The sequence below is a fragment of the Octopus sinensis genome, linkage group LG7, assembly GCF_006345805.1.
Source record: "Octopus sinensis linkage group LG7, ASM634580v1, whole genome shotgun sequence".
NCBI classification, from domain to species: domain Eukaryota; kingdom Metazoa; phylum Mollusca; class Cephalopoda; order Octopoda; family Octopodidae; genus Octopus; species Octopus sinensis.
The window spans coordinates 17,521,602-17,541,051 of record NC_043003.1 but is presented as its reverse complement, the minus strand read 5'-3'; the positions used below and the strand labels follow the sequence as shown (position 1 = coordinate 17,541,051).

Here is a 19,450-nt window from a genome sequence, read left to right as displayed (position 1 = left end):
GCTGATATACATGAACATCAGACTATTACATTCTTTTACTCTTTTACTCTTTTACTTGTTTCAGTCATTTGACTGCGGCCATGCTGGAGCACCGCCTTTCATCGAGCAAATTGCCCCCAAGACTTATTCTTTGGAAGCCTAGTATTTATTTTGTTGGTCTCTTTTGCCGAACCACTAAGTTACGGGAATGTAAACACACCAGCATCGATTGTCAAGTGATGTTGGGGCAGACAAATATAGACATCCAAACATATACACACATGTACATATATATATATATATATATATATACATATATACGACGGGCTTCTTTCAGTTTCCATTTACCAAATCCACTCACAAGGCTTTGGTCAGCCCAAGGCTATTGTAGAAGACACTTGTCCAAGGTGCCAAGCAGTGGGACTGAGCCTGGAACCATGTGGTTGGTAAGCAAGCTACTTACCACACAGCCACTCTTGCACCTATAATCATAAGATTTATTTAATATCTAGTTATTGCATCTGTGTATATTAAGCCATACTGAATTACAAATATTGATCTTGGCAATGCTTTTCATGAAATATTCCAAGATACATCACATGGATATATCGCATGGATGCATCATCAGTGATATTTTGGTGGTTTCAAGGGGTTTTGAGTATTTCAACATCTGACCCTATCACCCAGTTGACCCCCACCCAGCCTGCATCCCGCTACTCTGCCTTCTTTATTCAAAGACCTCCTGTGATCATCTCTGCAGTTTCATTGATGGAATTCACAGCCCTCCTCTTTGTTGCACCTGTAACTCTAAGTCTAAGTCTGGTGAGAGCTTTGCAGAATGAACACCCCACGAAACTCAAGCAAACCACATCAGTTGTCTCATAGTGTGCCTGCCAGCCCTGGTTTCTACACTGCTCAACCAATTCCTGGTATTTGGCAAGCTTTCAATAATGAGTCAGTTCCCACATGATCACCTGTGAGGTGCCATTATGTATATTAAATACTGTCTCATGTTCTAGGATTCATAGAATCCTTCACCCAGTTACTACAGCTTGTAAACGAATGGCATCACAGCATTCTCCCAGGAATGGAACACCTGTCCATTTTAGAGTTACTCATTTACAGCTGAGCAGATTGGAGCAATATCAAATGAAGTGTTTTGCTCAAGAACACAACACACTGCCCAGTCCAAGAATTGAAACTATGAGCTTGGACTCATAAGTGCAACACACTTATGACCAAGCTGTGTGTTGTGTTCTTGAGCAATACACTTTATTTCACGTTGCTCCAATTAACTCAGCTGTTGAACTGAGTTGTGACATCACTGGTACCAAACTGTATAGGCCTTTGCCTTTCTCTTGGATAACATCAGTGGTATGGAGAGGGGAGGCTGGTATGCATAGGCGACTGCTAGCCTTCCACAAACACACCACCCAACTCTTTAGCATTCAAATTACTCTTTCAAATGTAATGCTTATTTATGAACATCGTTTTGAATTAATCATGCATTATCTCTGCAATTTCAAGAATATGATTGTTTATTTTTAGAATGGCATTGTAGGGTAGGTGTGAGATGTTGGATCTGGCTGGTTTGAACATAAAACAGTTAGAATATTTAGGCTGGATGTAGCTAGTCTAAATGCTATAGGGTTAAAAACTGAATTGATTGAGCATTGAATTAATGGAGTGTTACCCTATAAAATGAAGAGCCACTAGGTCATATAAAATCATGGATATTTTGCTATGATTATGATCAAGGTACATAGATTTCATTGAATCACTCTAACTAACTGTAAATAGTTGCCATGGTTAAGTAGTGCAAAAACTCTGTTTAACTTTTGTGGTACCTAACCATGGTTAACTGAAGAGTTACCAGAGCAGAGTTTGAGTTTGTTTAGCTTGGATCGAATTTTCCTATGAGCAAAAAATACTAAGTTTATCAGGGAGGCCCTATGATTGAATATGTTATGAGCATAAGCATCACTTAACCCTTTTGTTACCATATTTCTGTTGAGATGCTCTGTATTTCTTTCAATTACTTTAAATATAACAAAGAATTTAGTAAAATAACTTAGTTATCATTCAGCTAGTGTTAGGAACATAAATTGTGACTAAGGTTTGGTGGAAGATTTTAATGCAAAATTTATGAAAACAAGACATTTGTACACAGAGCCAGAGGCAGTTACAGTCAGGTTGGTAACGAAAGGCTTAAGAATTGTTTCTCTATTATATATTTTAACCCTTTTGTTACCATATTTCTGTTGAGATGCTCTGTGTTTCTTTCAATTAATTTTAAATATAACAAAGAATCTAGTCAAATAACTTAGTTATCATTCAGCTAGTGTTAAGAACATAAATAGTGACTAAGGTTTGGTGGAAGATTTTAATTCAAAACATATGAAAACAAGACGATTATACTCAGAGCCAGGATCGGTTTCAGATGGGTTGGTAACGAAAAGCTTAAGAATTGTTTCTCTGTTATATATTCTAACCATTTTGTTACCATATTTCTGTTGAGATGCTCTGTGTTTCTTTCAATTAATTTTAAATATAACAAAGAATTTAGTAAAATAACTTAGTTATCATTCAGCTAGTGTTAAGAACATAAATAGTGACTAAGGTTTGGTGGAAGATCTTAATTCAGAACTTATGTAAACAAGACATATGTACTACAGAGCCAGAGGTGGTTTCAGCTGGGTTGGTATCAAAAGGCTTAAGAATTGTTTCTCTGTTATATATTTTAACCCTTTTGTTACCATATTTCTGTTGAGATGCTCTGTGTTTCTTTCAATTAATTTTAAATATAACAAAGAATTTAGTAAAATAACTTAGTTATCATTCAACTAGTGTTAAGAACATAAATTGTGACTAAGGTTTGGTGGAAGATTTTAATTCAAAACTTATGAAAACAAGACATTTGTACTGAGAGCCAGAGCCGGTTTCAGCCGGGTTGGTAACGAAAGGGTTAATATACTATTTCAATTTTTTCAGACCATTCGAAACATAAAGAAAACAAGCATCGTGAAGAAAAAAGCCAAAGAGTACCAACAAGCCAGTAAGGATTTACTATATTCTGTTCTTCCAAAGAATATTTGCATGAAGCTTGAAGCAGGATGTCCAATAGAGCAAACATGGCAGGTGAGTAAAAACGTGTTGGATTATCAATGAAAGCAGGCATGGGTGGATGGTGGTGATGGAGTGGTGGTCGGTGAATAGCAGAATCATTAGAGCATCAAATAAAATGCTTTATGGTGTTTGTCGTGGCTTTTTATATTCAGAGGTTGGCTTTGCCTTTCATCCTTTTGGGGTTGATAAAATAAAGCATCAACTAAGCAGTGGATTTGATGATAACAATCACATCTCCAAAATGTCAGGTCTTGTGTCTATCTTATTATACCTTTTACTCCTTTTGGCCACTATACTCTCGGAGTGGTTGGTGTTAGAAAGGGCATCTAGCTGTAGAAACCTTGTCAGATCAGATTGGAGCCTGGTGCAGCCTTCTGGCTCACCAGTCCTCAGTCAAACCGTCCAACCCATGCCAGCATGGAAAGCGAATGTTAAATGACAATGGTGATAATGTATGTATGTATATATATATATATATATATGTGTGTGTGTGTGTGTGTGTGTGTGTGTATGTATGTATATGTATAGTGAAGGCAAGTGGCTAGAGTGTTGCACACACTTGGTTTATTTTAGGCCTATATCCATAGATCTAAAGTAATATATTACAAAATATCATATTTGAAATAGAGTTGAAGAAATATTTGTAACTACATAGCTCACAAACCTTGTCTCCTTAAAACAACGTTTCACTGTGAAACATGTTATTTAATCATGTCGTCATATCATATGAATTTGTTAACCTTGTTTCTTTTCTAAAACACATTGAAATGTTTAAAGTGTTATCAATCTTTTACTGCAGACAATAGAAAATGTGACATTGATGTTTTGCTCCATTACACAATACAGCAGGTTTGTGGATATCAATAAAGCTAAAAATGTAAAAGACTTTGTGAAAATTATATGCGGAATCTTTGAATGGATTGATGAAATCATCAGTAGATTTAATGTTTTCAAGGTAAGAGATATTTCTTATCAGATTGTGTTCTTGTATTTTTTTTTTATTATTTCTTTATTGCCAACAGGGGGCTAAACATAGAGGGGACAAACAAGGACAGACAAAGGGATTAAGTCGATTACATCGACCCCCAATACATAACTTGTACTTATTTAATCGACCCTGAAAGGATAAAAGGCAAAGTTCACCTCGGCGGAATCTGCAATCAGAACATAATGGCAGATGAAATACCTATTTCTTTACTACCCACAAGGGGTTAAACGCAGTAGGGACAAACAAGGACAGACAAACGGTTTAAGTCGATTACATTGACCCCAGTGCATAACTGATACTTATTTAATCGACCCTGAAAGGAGGAAAAGCAAAGTTGACCTCAGCAGAATTTGAACTCAGAACGTTGCAGCAGACAAAATACGGCTATGCATTTCGGTCGGCGTGCTAATGTTTCTGCTAGCTCGCCGCCCTATTTCTTGTGTTCTTCTATCATTACAATAATCGTGTGTGTGTGTGTGTGTGTGTGTGTGTGTGTGTGAGTGTGTGTGTGTGTGTGTATTTATGGCTGTGTGGTAAGAATTTTGCTTCTCAGCCACATGGTTGCAGATTTGGTCCCACTCCATGACACCTTAGGCAAATGTCTTCTACTATAGCTTCAAGTTGACCAAAGCCTCATGAGTGGATTTTGTAGCTGAAAACTGAAAGAAGCCCGTTATATGTATGTGCATGCATCTTTGTGCTTGTGTTTGTTCCCACCACTGTTTGACAATTGGTATTGGTGTATTTACACCTCTGTAACTTAGCAATTCAGCAAAGGACACTTACAAAATTATTACTAGGTTTTTTTTTAAAAAAAGGCACTGTGGTTGATTCATTCAGCTATAAAATTTTCAGTACAGTGCCCCAGCATGGCCACAGTCTAATGACTGAAACAAATAAAGGATAAAAGATAAAAGTTGTTCAATGTTAGAATAACGTCTGTATATATATATATAATATATATATATATATATATATATAGGTACAGGAGTGGCTGTGTAGTAAGTAGTTTGCTTACCAACCACATGATTCTGGGTTCAGTCCCACTGCGTGGCACCTTGAGCAAGTGCCTTCTACTATAGCCTTGGGCTGACCAAAGCTTTGTGAGTGGATTTGGTAGATGGAAACTGAAAGAAGCCCATCATATGTATGAATATATATGTGTGTGTGTGTGTGTGTGTGTTTGTCTCCCCAACATTGCTTGACAACTGATGCTGGTGTGCTTACGTCACCGTAACTTAGCAGTTCGGCAAAAGAAACCGATGGAATAAGTACTAGGCTTACAAAGAGTAAGTCCTGGTGCGATTTTCTCAACTAAAGGCGGTGCTCCAGCATGGCCGCAGTCAAATGACTGAAACAAGTAAAAGAATATATATATGGTCTGTTATGTTATGTTCTCTGTTCAAATTTCACTGTGGTCGACTTTGCCTCTCATCCTTTTGAGGTCAATAAATTGAGTACTAGTTCCGTACTGGGGGCAATGTAATCGACTGTCCCCTCCCCATCAAACTTTCAGGTAGAAAGGATTATTTTATTTATTTTAGAAAATGAATAGATGAATGTTGAGGTGGTTTGGCCACGTGGAGAGGATGGAAGAGGAGAGGATGGTAAGAAGGGTGATGGAGGCAGAAGTGGTAGGCAGCAGAACCAGAGGCAGACCTTGATTTGTGTGAATGGATGGTGTGGGAAAAGCTTTGGTGGTTAGCAGTGTTGGAGTGAGAGAGGCAAGAGAGTTTACAAATGATAGGAAAGTTTGGAGAGTGTTTGAGGATGGATGAGTGGATTTAATGTTGCTCAAGGGGGTTCGGAGTGGAGGCACTTGGCCTAGTGGTTAGAGCAGTGGACCCGCAGTCGAGAGATCACAGGTTCGAATCTCAAGCTGGGTGATGTGTGCATTTATGAGTGAAATACCTAAGCACCACGCGGCTCTAGCAGAAGATAATAGCAAAGCTGTGGTCATGCTGGGGCACCACTGTAATTGATTTATTGGCTACTATACAGAGTGACTGGTGGAGGCACATGGCCTAGTGGTTAGAGTAGCAGACTTGTGGTCGAGGGATCGCGGGTTTGAATCTCAGACGGGCCATGTGTGTGTTTATGAGTGAAACACCTAAGCTCCACGAGGCTCCAGCTGAAGGTAATGGCGAACTTCTGATGACTCTTTCGCCACAACTTTCTCTCACTCTTTCCTCCTGCATCTTGCAGCTCACCTGCGACAGACCTTCGTCCCGTCCAGGTGGGAAACCTATACGCCAAGGAAACGGGGAAACCGGCCCTTATGAGCCAAGCATGGCTCGAGAAGGAAGGAAGGGGGTTCAGAACTAGCATGATGTGGCGGGGTGGGGGGTGGGGTAAACCAGCATATGTTGTCGGGCCCTGCTGATGATATTGAAGGTTGCATTCTATGCCTTGACCCGAGCATAGGAAGGGGATCGCCTCTTTGAGGTGGGAAATGAATGGAATGCCTGGTGTGTCTTGTGGCTACCCCCTCCTAAAAAGAATGGCGTATAGGCCTGGGTATATGTTTGTGTGTAACTTTAGAAAAACTGAAGCATGTCTTTGAGGAATTCCAGAGTGTATGGAACTTATTTTGTCTGTGACCTTTGACCCACCCCATCTGTATATACAGTATATAAACCCAGTTGTAGCTGTCAATGTGTCAGAATAATACAATTATGAATAGGAGGTTTAAATTCAGTCCGACACATAGATGATTATGCCAAGTATAAGTAAATAGAGACATACAGACACACATAAATGGACACACACTCACACACACACACATACACATGTATTTATCTATGGTGTTACTAAGGTGGCAAGTTGACAGACATGTTGGCAACTAAGATAAAATGCATATCAGAATTTCATCCCTCTTCATGTTCTGAGTTCAAATTCTGGTGAGGTCAACTTTGCCTTTCATGCATTTGGGGGTCTATAAAATAAATACCAGTCAAACACTGGGGTCAATGTAATCAACTTGCCCCTCCCTTGAAATTGCAGGCCTTGTGCCAAAATTTGAATGCACTCTAATGTGTTATTTTTTTTGATATTTTTCATGGTTAATTCATGGTAAAAGTTATACATTACATAGTATTATATAGAATATGTGTTTATGTATGAATTTATATATATGTGTATATGTATATACATACATACATACATACATACATACATACATACATACATACATACATACATACATACATACATACATACATACATACATACATACATACATACATACATACATATATGTATGTATGTATGTATGTATATTACATCATCATCATCATCATTTAACATCCACCTTCCATGCTAGCATGGTATATATATATATATATATATATATATATATATATACATAAATACATACATACATACATGCATACATACATTCACACACACACACATATATGTAACGTGTGTGTATGTGTATGCATATGTATGTAGGGATATATAGATGTATTTGTATGTATGTATGTATGTATGTATGTATATATGTATATATATGTATGAATGTATGTACAGACATTCTTATGTATGTAAGTATGCATGTTTGATTAACGTAAGCTGACATGTAATCAGTCATTTTCTTGAGTGTTAAGATAAATGCATGAAGTGAATTCTTTAGAATGACATATTCTCTTTTCTGTGGCATTTCAAAGGTGGAAACCAAAGAGAATGATGGATTGTGTCTGATAGCAGGAGGCCTTGATGGTAATTCTGATAATACAAGTGATGTTGCTAGATGTGCCCTTGCTCTTGTGAATAGCAACAATACCAGCACTGACAAAGGATTTGATGAGAACCTCACTTTTGAAATTGGTTAGTTGGCATTTTAAAGCAATCAGTGTCTATATCTGTTACTGGGATATATAAGGGGCTGCTGAAAAGTTCCTGGCTTTGGGTGAAAGAAAATACAGGAGGATCAGTTAATTATGATTTTATTCTGAATATTTCCCTCTCAGAATCACACATTTATTGCAGCAGTCCTTCAGTTTTTCTAAGCCCTGTAAGAGAATTCAGAAGGTTGGGCCTCCAACCTGGCCTTTTGTGATAACCTTAAAGCCAGGAACTTTTCAGCAACCCTTCATACACACACACACACACACACACTCACATACACCTACATACACACACTCACACACACACACTCATACACACAAACGCACCCACACAAACACACTCTCACACACACACATATACATACATACACAAACACACTGACACACAGATACACAAACACACTCACTCACAAACACACATATGCATACACACATATATACACACACACACACAAACACATTCACTCGCACACACATACATACACACACACACTCACACACACAAACAAACACACTCACTCGCACACACATATAGAGACACACACACACTCACACACTCACTCACACACACATACATACACACACACACATATGCATACACAGGTGATCAAATGAAAAGAAGTAGAACTTAACACCTGTTGTTGGAGTTATAAGTACAAATAAATTGATTCTTAATTGCTTTCTTACCTGAGCACATTTATTTCATTAAACCATGTTTCCTTTGCTTTTTTCTCTCTCTCTCTCTGTTCAGGCATGGACTTTGGAAGTGTTGTTGCTGGAGTTGTAGGTTTAAAGAATTACCAATATTGTTTATTTGGGGATGTTGTAAATACTGCTTCAAGAATGGACCACAATAGCCTCGTGAGTATGAACTATGCAACATTTTAGCAAGGATATGACATGGTGGGGTGCAACAAATAGTAATAAACTAAATGATTCTACATTTGTTTCAATGATGATTTTTCAGTTTTTCATTGAAATGAATTAGCTGTTCATTGAATTAATGTTTACCGGGCTGTGAATTCCCGAGACACATGATACATTTAATGTAGAGTCAGTGTGACACAATATATAACAAGGATGGACCCTTGAATTAGAGATACAATCCATCAGACAGGCTTCTTCGCAATTTCCATCTACATAGTTTCATTCACAATGGCTAGGTTGATCCAAGGTAATGGTAAACGACACTTACCCAGCATGCCATGCAGTGAGATTGAATGTGAGACCACATGATTGGGAAGAGAATTTCTTTCCCACTAAACCTTTATTTAGCTTCAGGCAGTGAATAATACTCATACAAATCACTCATGTTAGGTTTTAATACAGGTAAAAGATCTATTGATTGATGTAGTTTTTTTTTCTGAAACTATTCAATTTTTCAAAGTCATTCTTTTCATGTAAAATATAACACATAGCTTCTGCAAAGCCAGCGTCATAACATAGAAATTACACAAGAAGAAAAAAAAGAATTATATGTGTGTGTGTGTGTGTGTGTGTGTGTGTGTGTGTGTACTTACATATAAGAGACCAAAGTGTACGTATGCCACTATACATATATATATATATATATATATAAAATGCAAAATGGGACAAGAACGCAAAACATCTGGACAACTAGCTGATACAAAAAGGGACAACAAAACATCCAGATAGACGATACAAAGAAAACAAGGACGGGTCATTCGACGTTTTCTTTCTTCAGTCAAGCACCAGATTATAATCTGGCTGATTATTCTTGAGATTGCTCCAATCTGGCCAGCCCCAAGGAAAAACTAAGCAAAGAGCGAATGTATACAAAAACAAGGACGGAAAAAACGGACAAAGTTACACGAATATAAATACAATAAAAAATAATAACAGGACATAACAACATATATATATATATATATAAAGGATTTGCATGTGGGTTGTTGAACAACCTTCTGTAATTAACCCTTTTGATAGCAACCAGCTTGAGGCTGTCCAGAACCATGTAGCTTGGAAGCAAAATTCTTACTGTGTAGGCATGTCTTTGCCTGTAGCTGTATACTTGTGTTGTTCAGAGGCCCTTTGTCAGCCAGTTTAAATATCCAGTACAATTAACTAATTACTTTAAGCAATATTCATCTTTTCTTGAGTATGTAAAAGTATCATTAACAAAATCATAAATTATCATAAATTAATTTACACATTTGTTATTAGAGCTACTTTTACATCTTTTACATTGTCAAAAATTACATCTCTCTAACTGTGGAAGGAACCTGTGGTAGAGGTAGACCCTGGAAGATATGGGACAAGGTGGTGAAACATGATCTTTGAACTTTGAGCCTCACGGAGGCAATGACTAGTGACCAAAACCTTTGGTAATGTGCTGTGCTTGAGAGGACCCATCAAGCCAAGTGCACCTGTGCTAGTGGCACGTAAAGAATCAACTTTTGAACGTTGGGCCACACGGAATCAAAGTGGCTGAGTTCCTTTCAAGTGTTAGGTCTCATGGAGGCAAATTGGCTGAGTTTCTCTTGAGCATTGGGCCTGACGGAGCCAAAGTGGCTGAGTTTCTTTTGAGTGTTGGGCCTCATGGAGGCAATGACCAAGACCTTTGACATTATGTACTTGAGAAGACTCATCAAACTGAGTAAAATTGCACTTGTGATAGAAACTGGTGTCACACAAATTGGCATGTAAACGCACCCTTGTGTCACTTAAATGGCACCTGTGCCGGTGGCATGTAAAAGCACCCATTACACTCTCAGAGTTGTTGGTGTTAGGAAGGGCATCCAGCCATAGAAAACCATGCCAAATCAGACTGGAGTCTGGTGCAGCCTTCCAGCATACCAGCCCTGGTCAAATTGTCCAATCCATGATACTGGCATGGGTTGGACAGTTTGACTGGGCTGGCACACTGGAAGGACAACAGACATCAAATAATGATGATGATGATGATTATGATGATGATCCACATTGTAATCTTTGCCATATGCTCTATTTCATAAAACCATAAAAACTATAAAATTTAATATTAAATTTCTAATCAATACATTTGCTTATTCTTACAGCAAGGGAGAATTCAAGTTACTCAACAGTGTAAACAAAGACTCAATCCAAATGAATTTGTTACGTGTCCAAGAGGAACAATACGAATAAAAGTAAGTTAAATACTTCAGTTAATTTTTCTAGTGGTTGATCAAAAATAAATTACCTGTTACATCTTTAACAGGTAATTTGTAATTACCTGTTTTTTTACATCTTTTACGTTTTGAACATCTTTAACAGGTTAACGATGTAAAATTACATCTTTAACCCTTTTGATACCAGCTTGCTTCCAACCCACCCTTGGCTCTATGATAGAAACTTCACTGTTTTAAGAGATGTAATCTAAATTAAAACTGTCCATCAAAATTTCACATCAATTTATATTCTAAACACCAGTTTCATCATCATTGTCGTCATCATCATCATCATTATCATCATCATCATTGTCATCATCTTCATCGTCGTCATCATCATTATCATTTAATGTCCACTTTTCCATGCTTGTATGGGTCAGATGGAATTTTTACTGAGGCAGAGTTTCTTATTTCTTTATTGCCTACAAAGGGCTAAATATAAAGGTGGCACGTAAAAAGCACCCACTACACTCGCGGAGTAGTTGGCATTAGGAAGGGCATCCAGATCAGACTGCCAGATCAGACTGGAGCCTGGTGCAACCCCTAGCTTCCCAGACCCCGGTCGAACCGTCCAACCCGTGCTAGCACGGAAAACGGACGTTAAACGATGATGATGATGATGATGATGATATACATACTCACACACACACACACTTTCTTTCTCTCTCTCTCACACACGCACACACAACAGTTCCTACCTACCAAATCCACTCACAAGGCTTTGTTTGTCCTGAGGCTTCAGCAGAAGACATTTAACCCAAAGTGCTATGCAGTGGGACTGAACCGAAGACCACACGGATGGGAAGCAAGGCTCTCAACCACACCACCATGCCCGAGCCTAGTTTAATAACGACATGGTTATTTTACTAAGTTCAACGCCCTTCCTGTCACAAACCATGTATCTGACTTTTAAGCAAGGAATGTTTTTCTGTGCTACTGGACTTCGAAAGCACAGAGTGACTTTGTCATAATGTCAACAAACAATGGAAACGTTATATAATTGTTTCACACAGTGAGAAACAAGGTTATGGGGTGTCAGCATTTGCATATGCAGCTACACACACACACACACACACACACACACACAGAAGCACATTCACACACACGCACACACATTCACATGCATGCATGCACACATACATAGTCACTCACACTCCCACACACACATAGACACACACTTGCACACACACACACGTGCACAAACACATACACAAATGCACACACACATGCGTGTGCACAAACACACACAAATGTACAAACACAAGCACTCACAAATGCACACACACACACACACACACATACTCATGCACACACAAACATGCACACACACATTCACATGCACAAACATTCACACACATGCCCACACACACACACACATGCACAGTCACTCACACTCAAACACAAACATACACACACTCACACACATGCACACATGCTCACACACACACACACGCATAGACACACACTCACACACACATGTACACACACATGCCTGCACATGTATACATACACATACACACACACACACACACACCAGGTTTCCATACATTTTTCATCTATGAATTCCACTCAGAAACCATTGAATGACTCAGAGCTGTAGCAGAAATCCTCACCTGCAAATGCCAAGCAGTGGGATTGATCATAAGACCTCATGGTTCGGAAGTGAACTTCTTAACCATTCATTCCTGCCCTTATCATCATTATTCAACACCTACTTTTCCATGCTTGAATGGGTCAGACAGAATTTGCTGAGACAGATTCTCTATGGCTGGGTGCCTTTCCTGTCACCTACCATCACCTGTTTCTGAACAAACTAATATTTTCCCAAGGCTGGACCATAAAAGAGCAGAAATGAAAAAAATTGCTGGTATGATGGTGATTCTCATTCACCTGACCCACAAAATGTCAAGACAAAATTCCACAGAAACAGACACGATATATATATATATATTATATATATATATATATATATATATATATATATATATATACACATATATCTTTATTTGTTTCAGTCATTTGACTGTGGCCATGCTGGAGCACTGCCTTTAGTCGAGCACATCGACCCCAGGACTTATTCTTTGTAAGCCTAGTACTTATTCTATCAGTCTCTCTTGCTGATCCACTAAGTGACGGGGATGCAAACACACCAGCATCGATTGTCAAGCGATGTTGGGGGGAACAAACACACACACACACATGCACACACACACACACAACACACACACACACACACACACACACACACACACACTCACACATATATACACACACAAGACGGGCTCCTTTCAGTTTCCGTCTACCAAATCCACTCACCCAGGCTTTGGTTGGCCTTAGGAGACACTTGCCCAAGGTGCCACACAGTGGGACTGAACCCAGAACCATGTGGTTGTAAGCAAGCTACTTACCACACAGCTACTCCTACAAAGAAACTACAAAGTGTTTCATATAAAAAATTATTATTTAGAAAAATCAATAAGAAACCCAAAGCACAATTTTTAAAAAAATGAATTTTATTTTTAAAAAATGAAGTTTTATTTTTTTGCCTAAAGAAATTTTTTTTATCAAAATGATAAATTGTCATTCAAAATACAGTCCACAGTTTATCGAAAACAGAATTTATTTGAATAAGTTTAATAATTCAGCCCCATCATATAATTGGGGAGAATGAACATTTAAAAGAATGATTATGGAATTAAATGTCTGTAATTTCTTGTTCTGTTTCTGGTTTTCATTCTATCAGAATCAAAATGGTTCTGATAATGATTTCTGATAATGGTTCTGAGTAGCATAATTGGCACTTTACAATATTAGGAAATTAATTAGTGGAATTCCACAATTCTGAATAAAATTGCTTGCTGTGAACTGTGTATAAACAATTAAAATTTACTTCATAATTTTTTGTGGAAGAAGAGTGAGTCTTCTTTTTCGTTAAGGAATTATATTTATGACAAATTATTTAAAAATAACTAAATTATGTTAGTATCAAAAGAAACTCAGTCACCTATACAACTGTAAGAATATATACAAATATGTGTGTATGTATATATATATGTGTGTGTATGTATATATATATATTTAATCCATCATTTTTAGTCCAACTATATATATATGTAAATTTTATATATATATATATATATATATGACATATGCATATAAATATATTTAAGTATGTATGTAAATAAACCAACATAATATATTTTTCAATAGAACTCTGACATTATTACTGAAATATATGTTTCAATAGGTTTATATATACACTTGTACACTATTTTTATTTATTTCATCGACAGCATACTATATATAAATATACAGGCATGGCTGTGTGGTAAGAAGCTTGCTTCCCAACCTCATGGTTCTGGGTTCAGTCCCACTACTTGGTAACTTGGGCTAGTGTCTTCTATAGCCTCAGGCCAAGCAAAGCTTTGTGAGTTGATTTGGTAGATGGAAACCGAAAGAGGCCTGCAACATATATTTGTGTGTCTGTGTTTGTCGCCCCACCATCGCTTGACAATCGATGTTGGTGTGTTTACATCCCTGTAACTTAGCGATTTGGCAAAAGAGACCGATAGGATAATTACTAGGCTTACAAAGAATAAGTCCTGGGGGTCGATTTGTTCGACTAGAGGCAGTACTCCAGCATGGCCACAGTCAATTGACTGAAGCAAGTAAAAGAATAAAAGAATAAAAGAAAGATTATTCTTTGAGCATATAGCATGTCTCAACAAAATGCTTTGTACATTTTGGTTTGTTGTGCTTTTATTCAAAGGTTTAGATACATCAAAAGTAGAAACAGAATTATGTTTGTGAATCACATTGTATGGGTTTAAGTATTAATATTGATTCAGTTAAGTTTTGTGCTGTTAAACTTCTGTTTAACCTGTCAACATTCCAAGTTCGTTTGTGGAATTTTTTTTCCTTATTTCTTCCTTTACTTCTTTTCTCGCCCTCTCGCTGTCCAGAAGTACACCAGCATAAGGTTTTATTTTCATAGTTGACATTTTCAGCGAATAACCAAAATCATTCTTCCAGTTGTACCAAATAATCCCCCGGATCAGCCCATTTGGTATTGCATCAATTTTACCACCTACAGTATATAAGCCATTCAAAGAGCTAAACCCACATGCTCGGAACCACCAACCTGATCGGTCTTTTAAAGCACAGTGCTCCGCCCACTCATCATTGTCCTTGTCTATTGTACTAAACAACATACCGTTATGGTATTTATTTAAAGCATCACCAGCTGTGCCGTTATAACCACTAACATGTAACTTGTACTCATCTTTCTCACTGTCTATATAAAATGATGTATATTGTGCATAAGCAGTGTCATTCTCCCAGTCACTAAGTTCTATTCGTAATGTATAATTACCGTTCCTAGTCATTTTATGGATATTTTCATTACCGAAATAATATTCCCCGTTAACATTACCGAAACCAAATGCATAATCATTCCATTTTCTTGTGAAGTTTTCTGAACCATCACGTCTTCTTTGGATGACAGTCCATCCGCTGTTTTCTGCTTCCAGCTCACACCAAACATTCTGAACTGGCCCTTTTGGTATTTTAATTGGGTAAACTCCGGATATTCGAATACCATTTCGATACAGTTCATAACAATCTAGAAAGAAAGAAAAAAGACATACAAATCAAATTCATATTTCTAATAACAAAATGTATAAATAAGAATTTATATCAATTAAATCGGAGTGGTTGGTGTTAGAAAGGGCATCCAGCTGTAGAAACTCTGCCAGATCAGATTGGAGTCTGGTGCAGCCATCTGGTTTGCCAGTCCTCAGTCAAATTGCCCAACCCATGCTAGCATGGAAAGCGGACGTTAAACAATGATGATGATGATGATAAATCATGAAAGTGTTTGAAGAGAGACAGCAGTGATCACAAATTTTTCTGTAGATTGTTAAATGCTGGAATAGTGAAGAGTAATATGGGCTTTTTACATTATTTATAAAGTATTCTTAAATTCATGAGAAGAATGCGGTTGATGTTTAAAATTAAGTCATGTTGGTTAGTGCTGGTAAGAAAAACATGGATCAAGAAGAATGATCAAGCAAAGTGTTTAGTGTGGGATTTAGTGAATTATTCACAGCAGAAGAGGAGAGGTTGTTGCATCATGTAATCAGGATTGGAACTGGTATACAGCTAGGTAATTTATAGGAGTGTTTTGTGGTGTTGGTAAAAGAGGACGAGTGAAAAAGCAGGGTATTTGTGAGCCAATTGCTGTAAGCTCTGTCAATACATTATTTATTATTTCCTTATTGCCCCCAAGGGGCTAAACATAGAGGGGACAAACGAGGACAGACAGAGGGATTAAGTCGATTACATCGACCCCAGTGCGTAACTGGTACTTAATTTATCGACCCCGAAAAGATGAAAGGCAAAGTCGACCTCGGTGGAATTTGAACCCAGAACATAATGGCAGATGAAATACCGCCAAGCATTTTGCATGGCACACTAATGTTTCTGCATGTTTATATAAGTATCTATGGATGCATGTGTATATATATGTATATATATGTGTGTGTGTGTGTGTACACGCACATGTGAGTGTATGTGTATGAGTGAATTTATGTGTGTATACAAATATATTTATACATATACACGTACAAACATACATACACACATATGCATGGATGCATACATGCACACATACATACACACACGTGTGCACACATAACATGCACACATGCATACATACTAGTTAAAGTCCTGAGTGTTGTTCACAATAAATTCCTAATTTACTGACATTCCCTCTGAGCTGGAGACAGAAAATAAAAAAAGAAAAATGCAATCTGCAATTAGGGACTTTCAAAGAGAAAGGGAGATAATTTCTAGAAACCTTCAAATTTACATTTTTGAAGACCCATACTAGTCATATTTGATTTTTAGATTTGGTTTGCAAGATTCTTTATGTGAGTTCGTGTGTTGAAGCATATTCGGTTGTGTCTGGGGAGAGTCATTTTCTTTTTGTGCTTTATAATGTAACACACTCACCGGTAAAATTTCCACTAATTTTTATTTTCCTAAAATTTTCATTGTGTCTTGCAACTTTTTCAATAGTCTTGACTATTGAAAAGGTTGCAAGACGCAACGAAAATTTTAGGAAAATTTTAGGAAAATAAAAATAAGAAATAGGTGTAAATTTTAGGAAAATAAAAATGAGAAATAAATGGAAATTTTAGGAACATAAAAATAAGAAATAAGTGGAAATTTTAGGAACATAAAAATAAGAAATAAGTGGAAATTTTAGGAAAATAAAAATAAGAAATAAGTGGAAATTTTAGGAACATAAAAATAAGAAATAAGGGGAAATTTTACCGGTGAGTGTGTTAAATTATAAGGCACAAAAAGAAAATGACTCTCCCCAGACACAACAGAACACACCAGTCATGCTGATCAGTTAATAAATTTTTACATATAAAGCAAAATTATGTTTTTGGCAAACAAGAATTTGCATAATTAAAAATAGAAAGAGGTAAGAGAAATAATTTGAAAGGATCATTAATCTGAAGAATGAACTTAATTGTCCAAATTATTTATCTTTTGGCATCATTATCGTCGTCATTGTCATCATCATCATTGTCATCATCATCATCATCATCATCATCATTATTGTCATCGTTGTTGTAACACGCACATTTTCATGCTTGCATGGGTCGGATGGAATTTGCTGAGGCAGATTTACTATGGTTGGGTGCCCTTCCTATAGCCAATCCTGAACCTGTTTCTAAGCAAGGGAATATTTCCCAATGACCAGACATGTTTTTATGGAAGACTGGAAACAATCAACAAATATCAACTGTGATAATTATTTCCAACCATCATGTGATGTCAAGACAGTGGCATACACAAGCATACATGCATGCTCATATATAAACACTTACTGATACATACATATAAGTATATCTAGATATACATATATACACAAACACACACATACACTGGCATATATATGGGGAGAGTGTATATATGTACGTGTGTGTATGTGTGTATGTGTGCATGTGTGTGTGTGTGTACAGATTTGTTGATACAATCTCTTTTCAGTTTTAAGTAGCATCTCCTGACAAAAATATTTTCAATTCTTAGGAAAAAATTTTCTCTCTACCAGATATTCTACTGGATTTTTATGAAAAATGCCATAAAATTATCTTATCCCATCACATCTAATTTAGTCCATAATATAACTTCATCTAATATGACAATATTAAATTCTAGGAATAATCATATTGTAATTATGATTAACTGTAATTATATTAGTCCTAAAAGGGGATGGACTTTAGATTCTGTTTAGTCAAAATCAGTGTACAAATGTGTAGTTGCTATACCAAATACTAAAAGTTTTTGTTGGGGTTACTACAAGTAGTTTTAAAACAATATTTCATTTCCATACTCATATTTTCCGAAATCCTAAAATAAGTAATTCAACCACCTTATTAACATTTATTTAAAGACTGGTAGAAAATAGCACTTCTTTCGGTATAAAAAGGAGCCATTGTATGAGTACAGAAAATTCATTTCGCCAAGGCTCCTTTCTTGAATAAACATAGTTGGCTTATTATAGTTGGAATCTTAAAATCATTAAAGCATTCCTGAACTAGAATATATAAACTATAAATCAGTTGAATAGATAGACTGATTTGCTGTTGTTTTTGTTATCAACATCCTATCACTCTTTCTTTAGTAATATTTCTGAATAATGCTATTTATGTATTTTTATATTTCTATCTAAGATTATAAACTTATCACTGTATTTGATTTTTTAATTTTTACCGAATGTTTCTGTACATCAATACAATTTAATTTTACGAAACATAGCTATTGATTTGTGAAATGAATATTACTATGTATATCTTTGTATAAACTTATACGCATAGAACTTAGCTGTTCTATGTTTGTATGCCAATACATACAAATGTAAAGAATCATATATTACTCTTTTACTTGTTTCAGTCACTTGACTGTGACCATGCTGGAGCACCGCCTTTAGTCGAGCAAATCAACCCCAGAACTTATTCTTTGTGAGCCTAATACTTATGCTGAACCACTAAGTTACAGGGATGTAAACACACCAGCATCAGTTGTCAAGCGATGTTGGAGGTACAAACACAGATGCACGAACACATACAAACACATACACACACATATATACGACGGGCTTCTTTCAGTTTTCGTCTACCAAATCCACTCACAAGGCTTTGGTCGGCCCTAGGCTATAGTAGAAGACATTTACCCAAGGTGCCATGCAGTGGGACTGAACCTGGAACCATGTGGTTGGTAAGCAAGCTACTTACCACACAGCCACTCCTATGCCTATGTTCGTGTTTTATGAAAATAATATATCA

The 19,450-nt window shown here is 36.8% G+C and overlaps 2 protein-coding genes across 7 annotated transcripts in view; one reads left to right on the top strand and one right to left on the bottom strand.

Moving 5' to 3' along the window:
• The window catches only part of LOC115214170 (soluble guanylate cyclase 88E), a 254,649-nt gene that overhangs the window by 186,414 nt on the left and 48,785 nt on the right, over positions 1 to 19,450 (top strand). For all 5 annotated transcript variants that reach the window (XM_036504581.1, XM_029783257.2, XM_036504580.1 and 2 more), the window contains 5 exons: positions 2,971 to 3,117; positions 3,905 to 4,060; positions 7,762 to 7,921; positions 8,693 to 8,802; positions 10,980 to 11,069. In XM_036504581.1, coding sequence (XP_036360474.1) covers positions 2,971 to 3,117; positions 3,905 to 4,060; positions 7,762 to 7,921; positions 8,693 to 8,802; positions 10,980 to 11,069 — 663 coding nt within the window. The remainder of the gene's footprint in view (positions 1 to 2,970; positions 3,118 to 3,904; positions 4,061 to 7,761; positions 7,922 to 8,692; positions 8,803 to 10,979; positions 11,070 to 19,450) is intronic.
• LOC115214172 (fibrinogen-like protein 1) overlaps positions 14,662 to 19,450 on the bottom strand; it is a 23,621-nt gene continuing 18,832 nt past the window's right edge. For both annotated transcript variants that reach the window (XM_036504582.1, XM_029783259.2), the window contains exon 4: positions 14,662 to 15,711. In XM_036504582.1, coding sequence (XP_036360475.1) covers positions 14,966 to 15,711 — 746 coding nt within the window. In that variant the 3' untranslated portion in view covers positions 14,662 to 14,965. The remainder of the gene's footprint in view (positions 15,712 to 19,450) is intronic.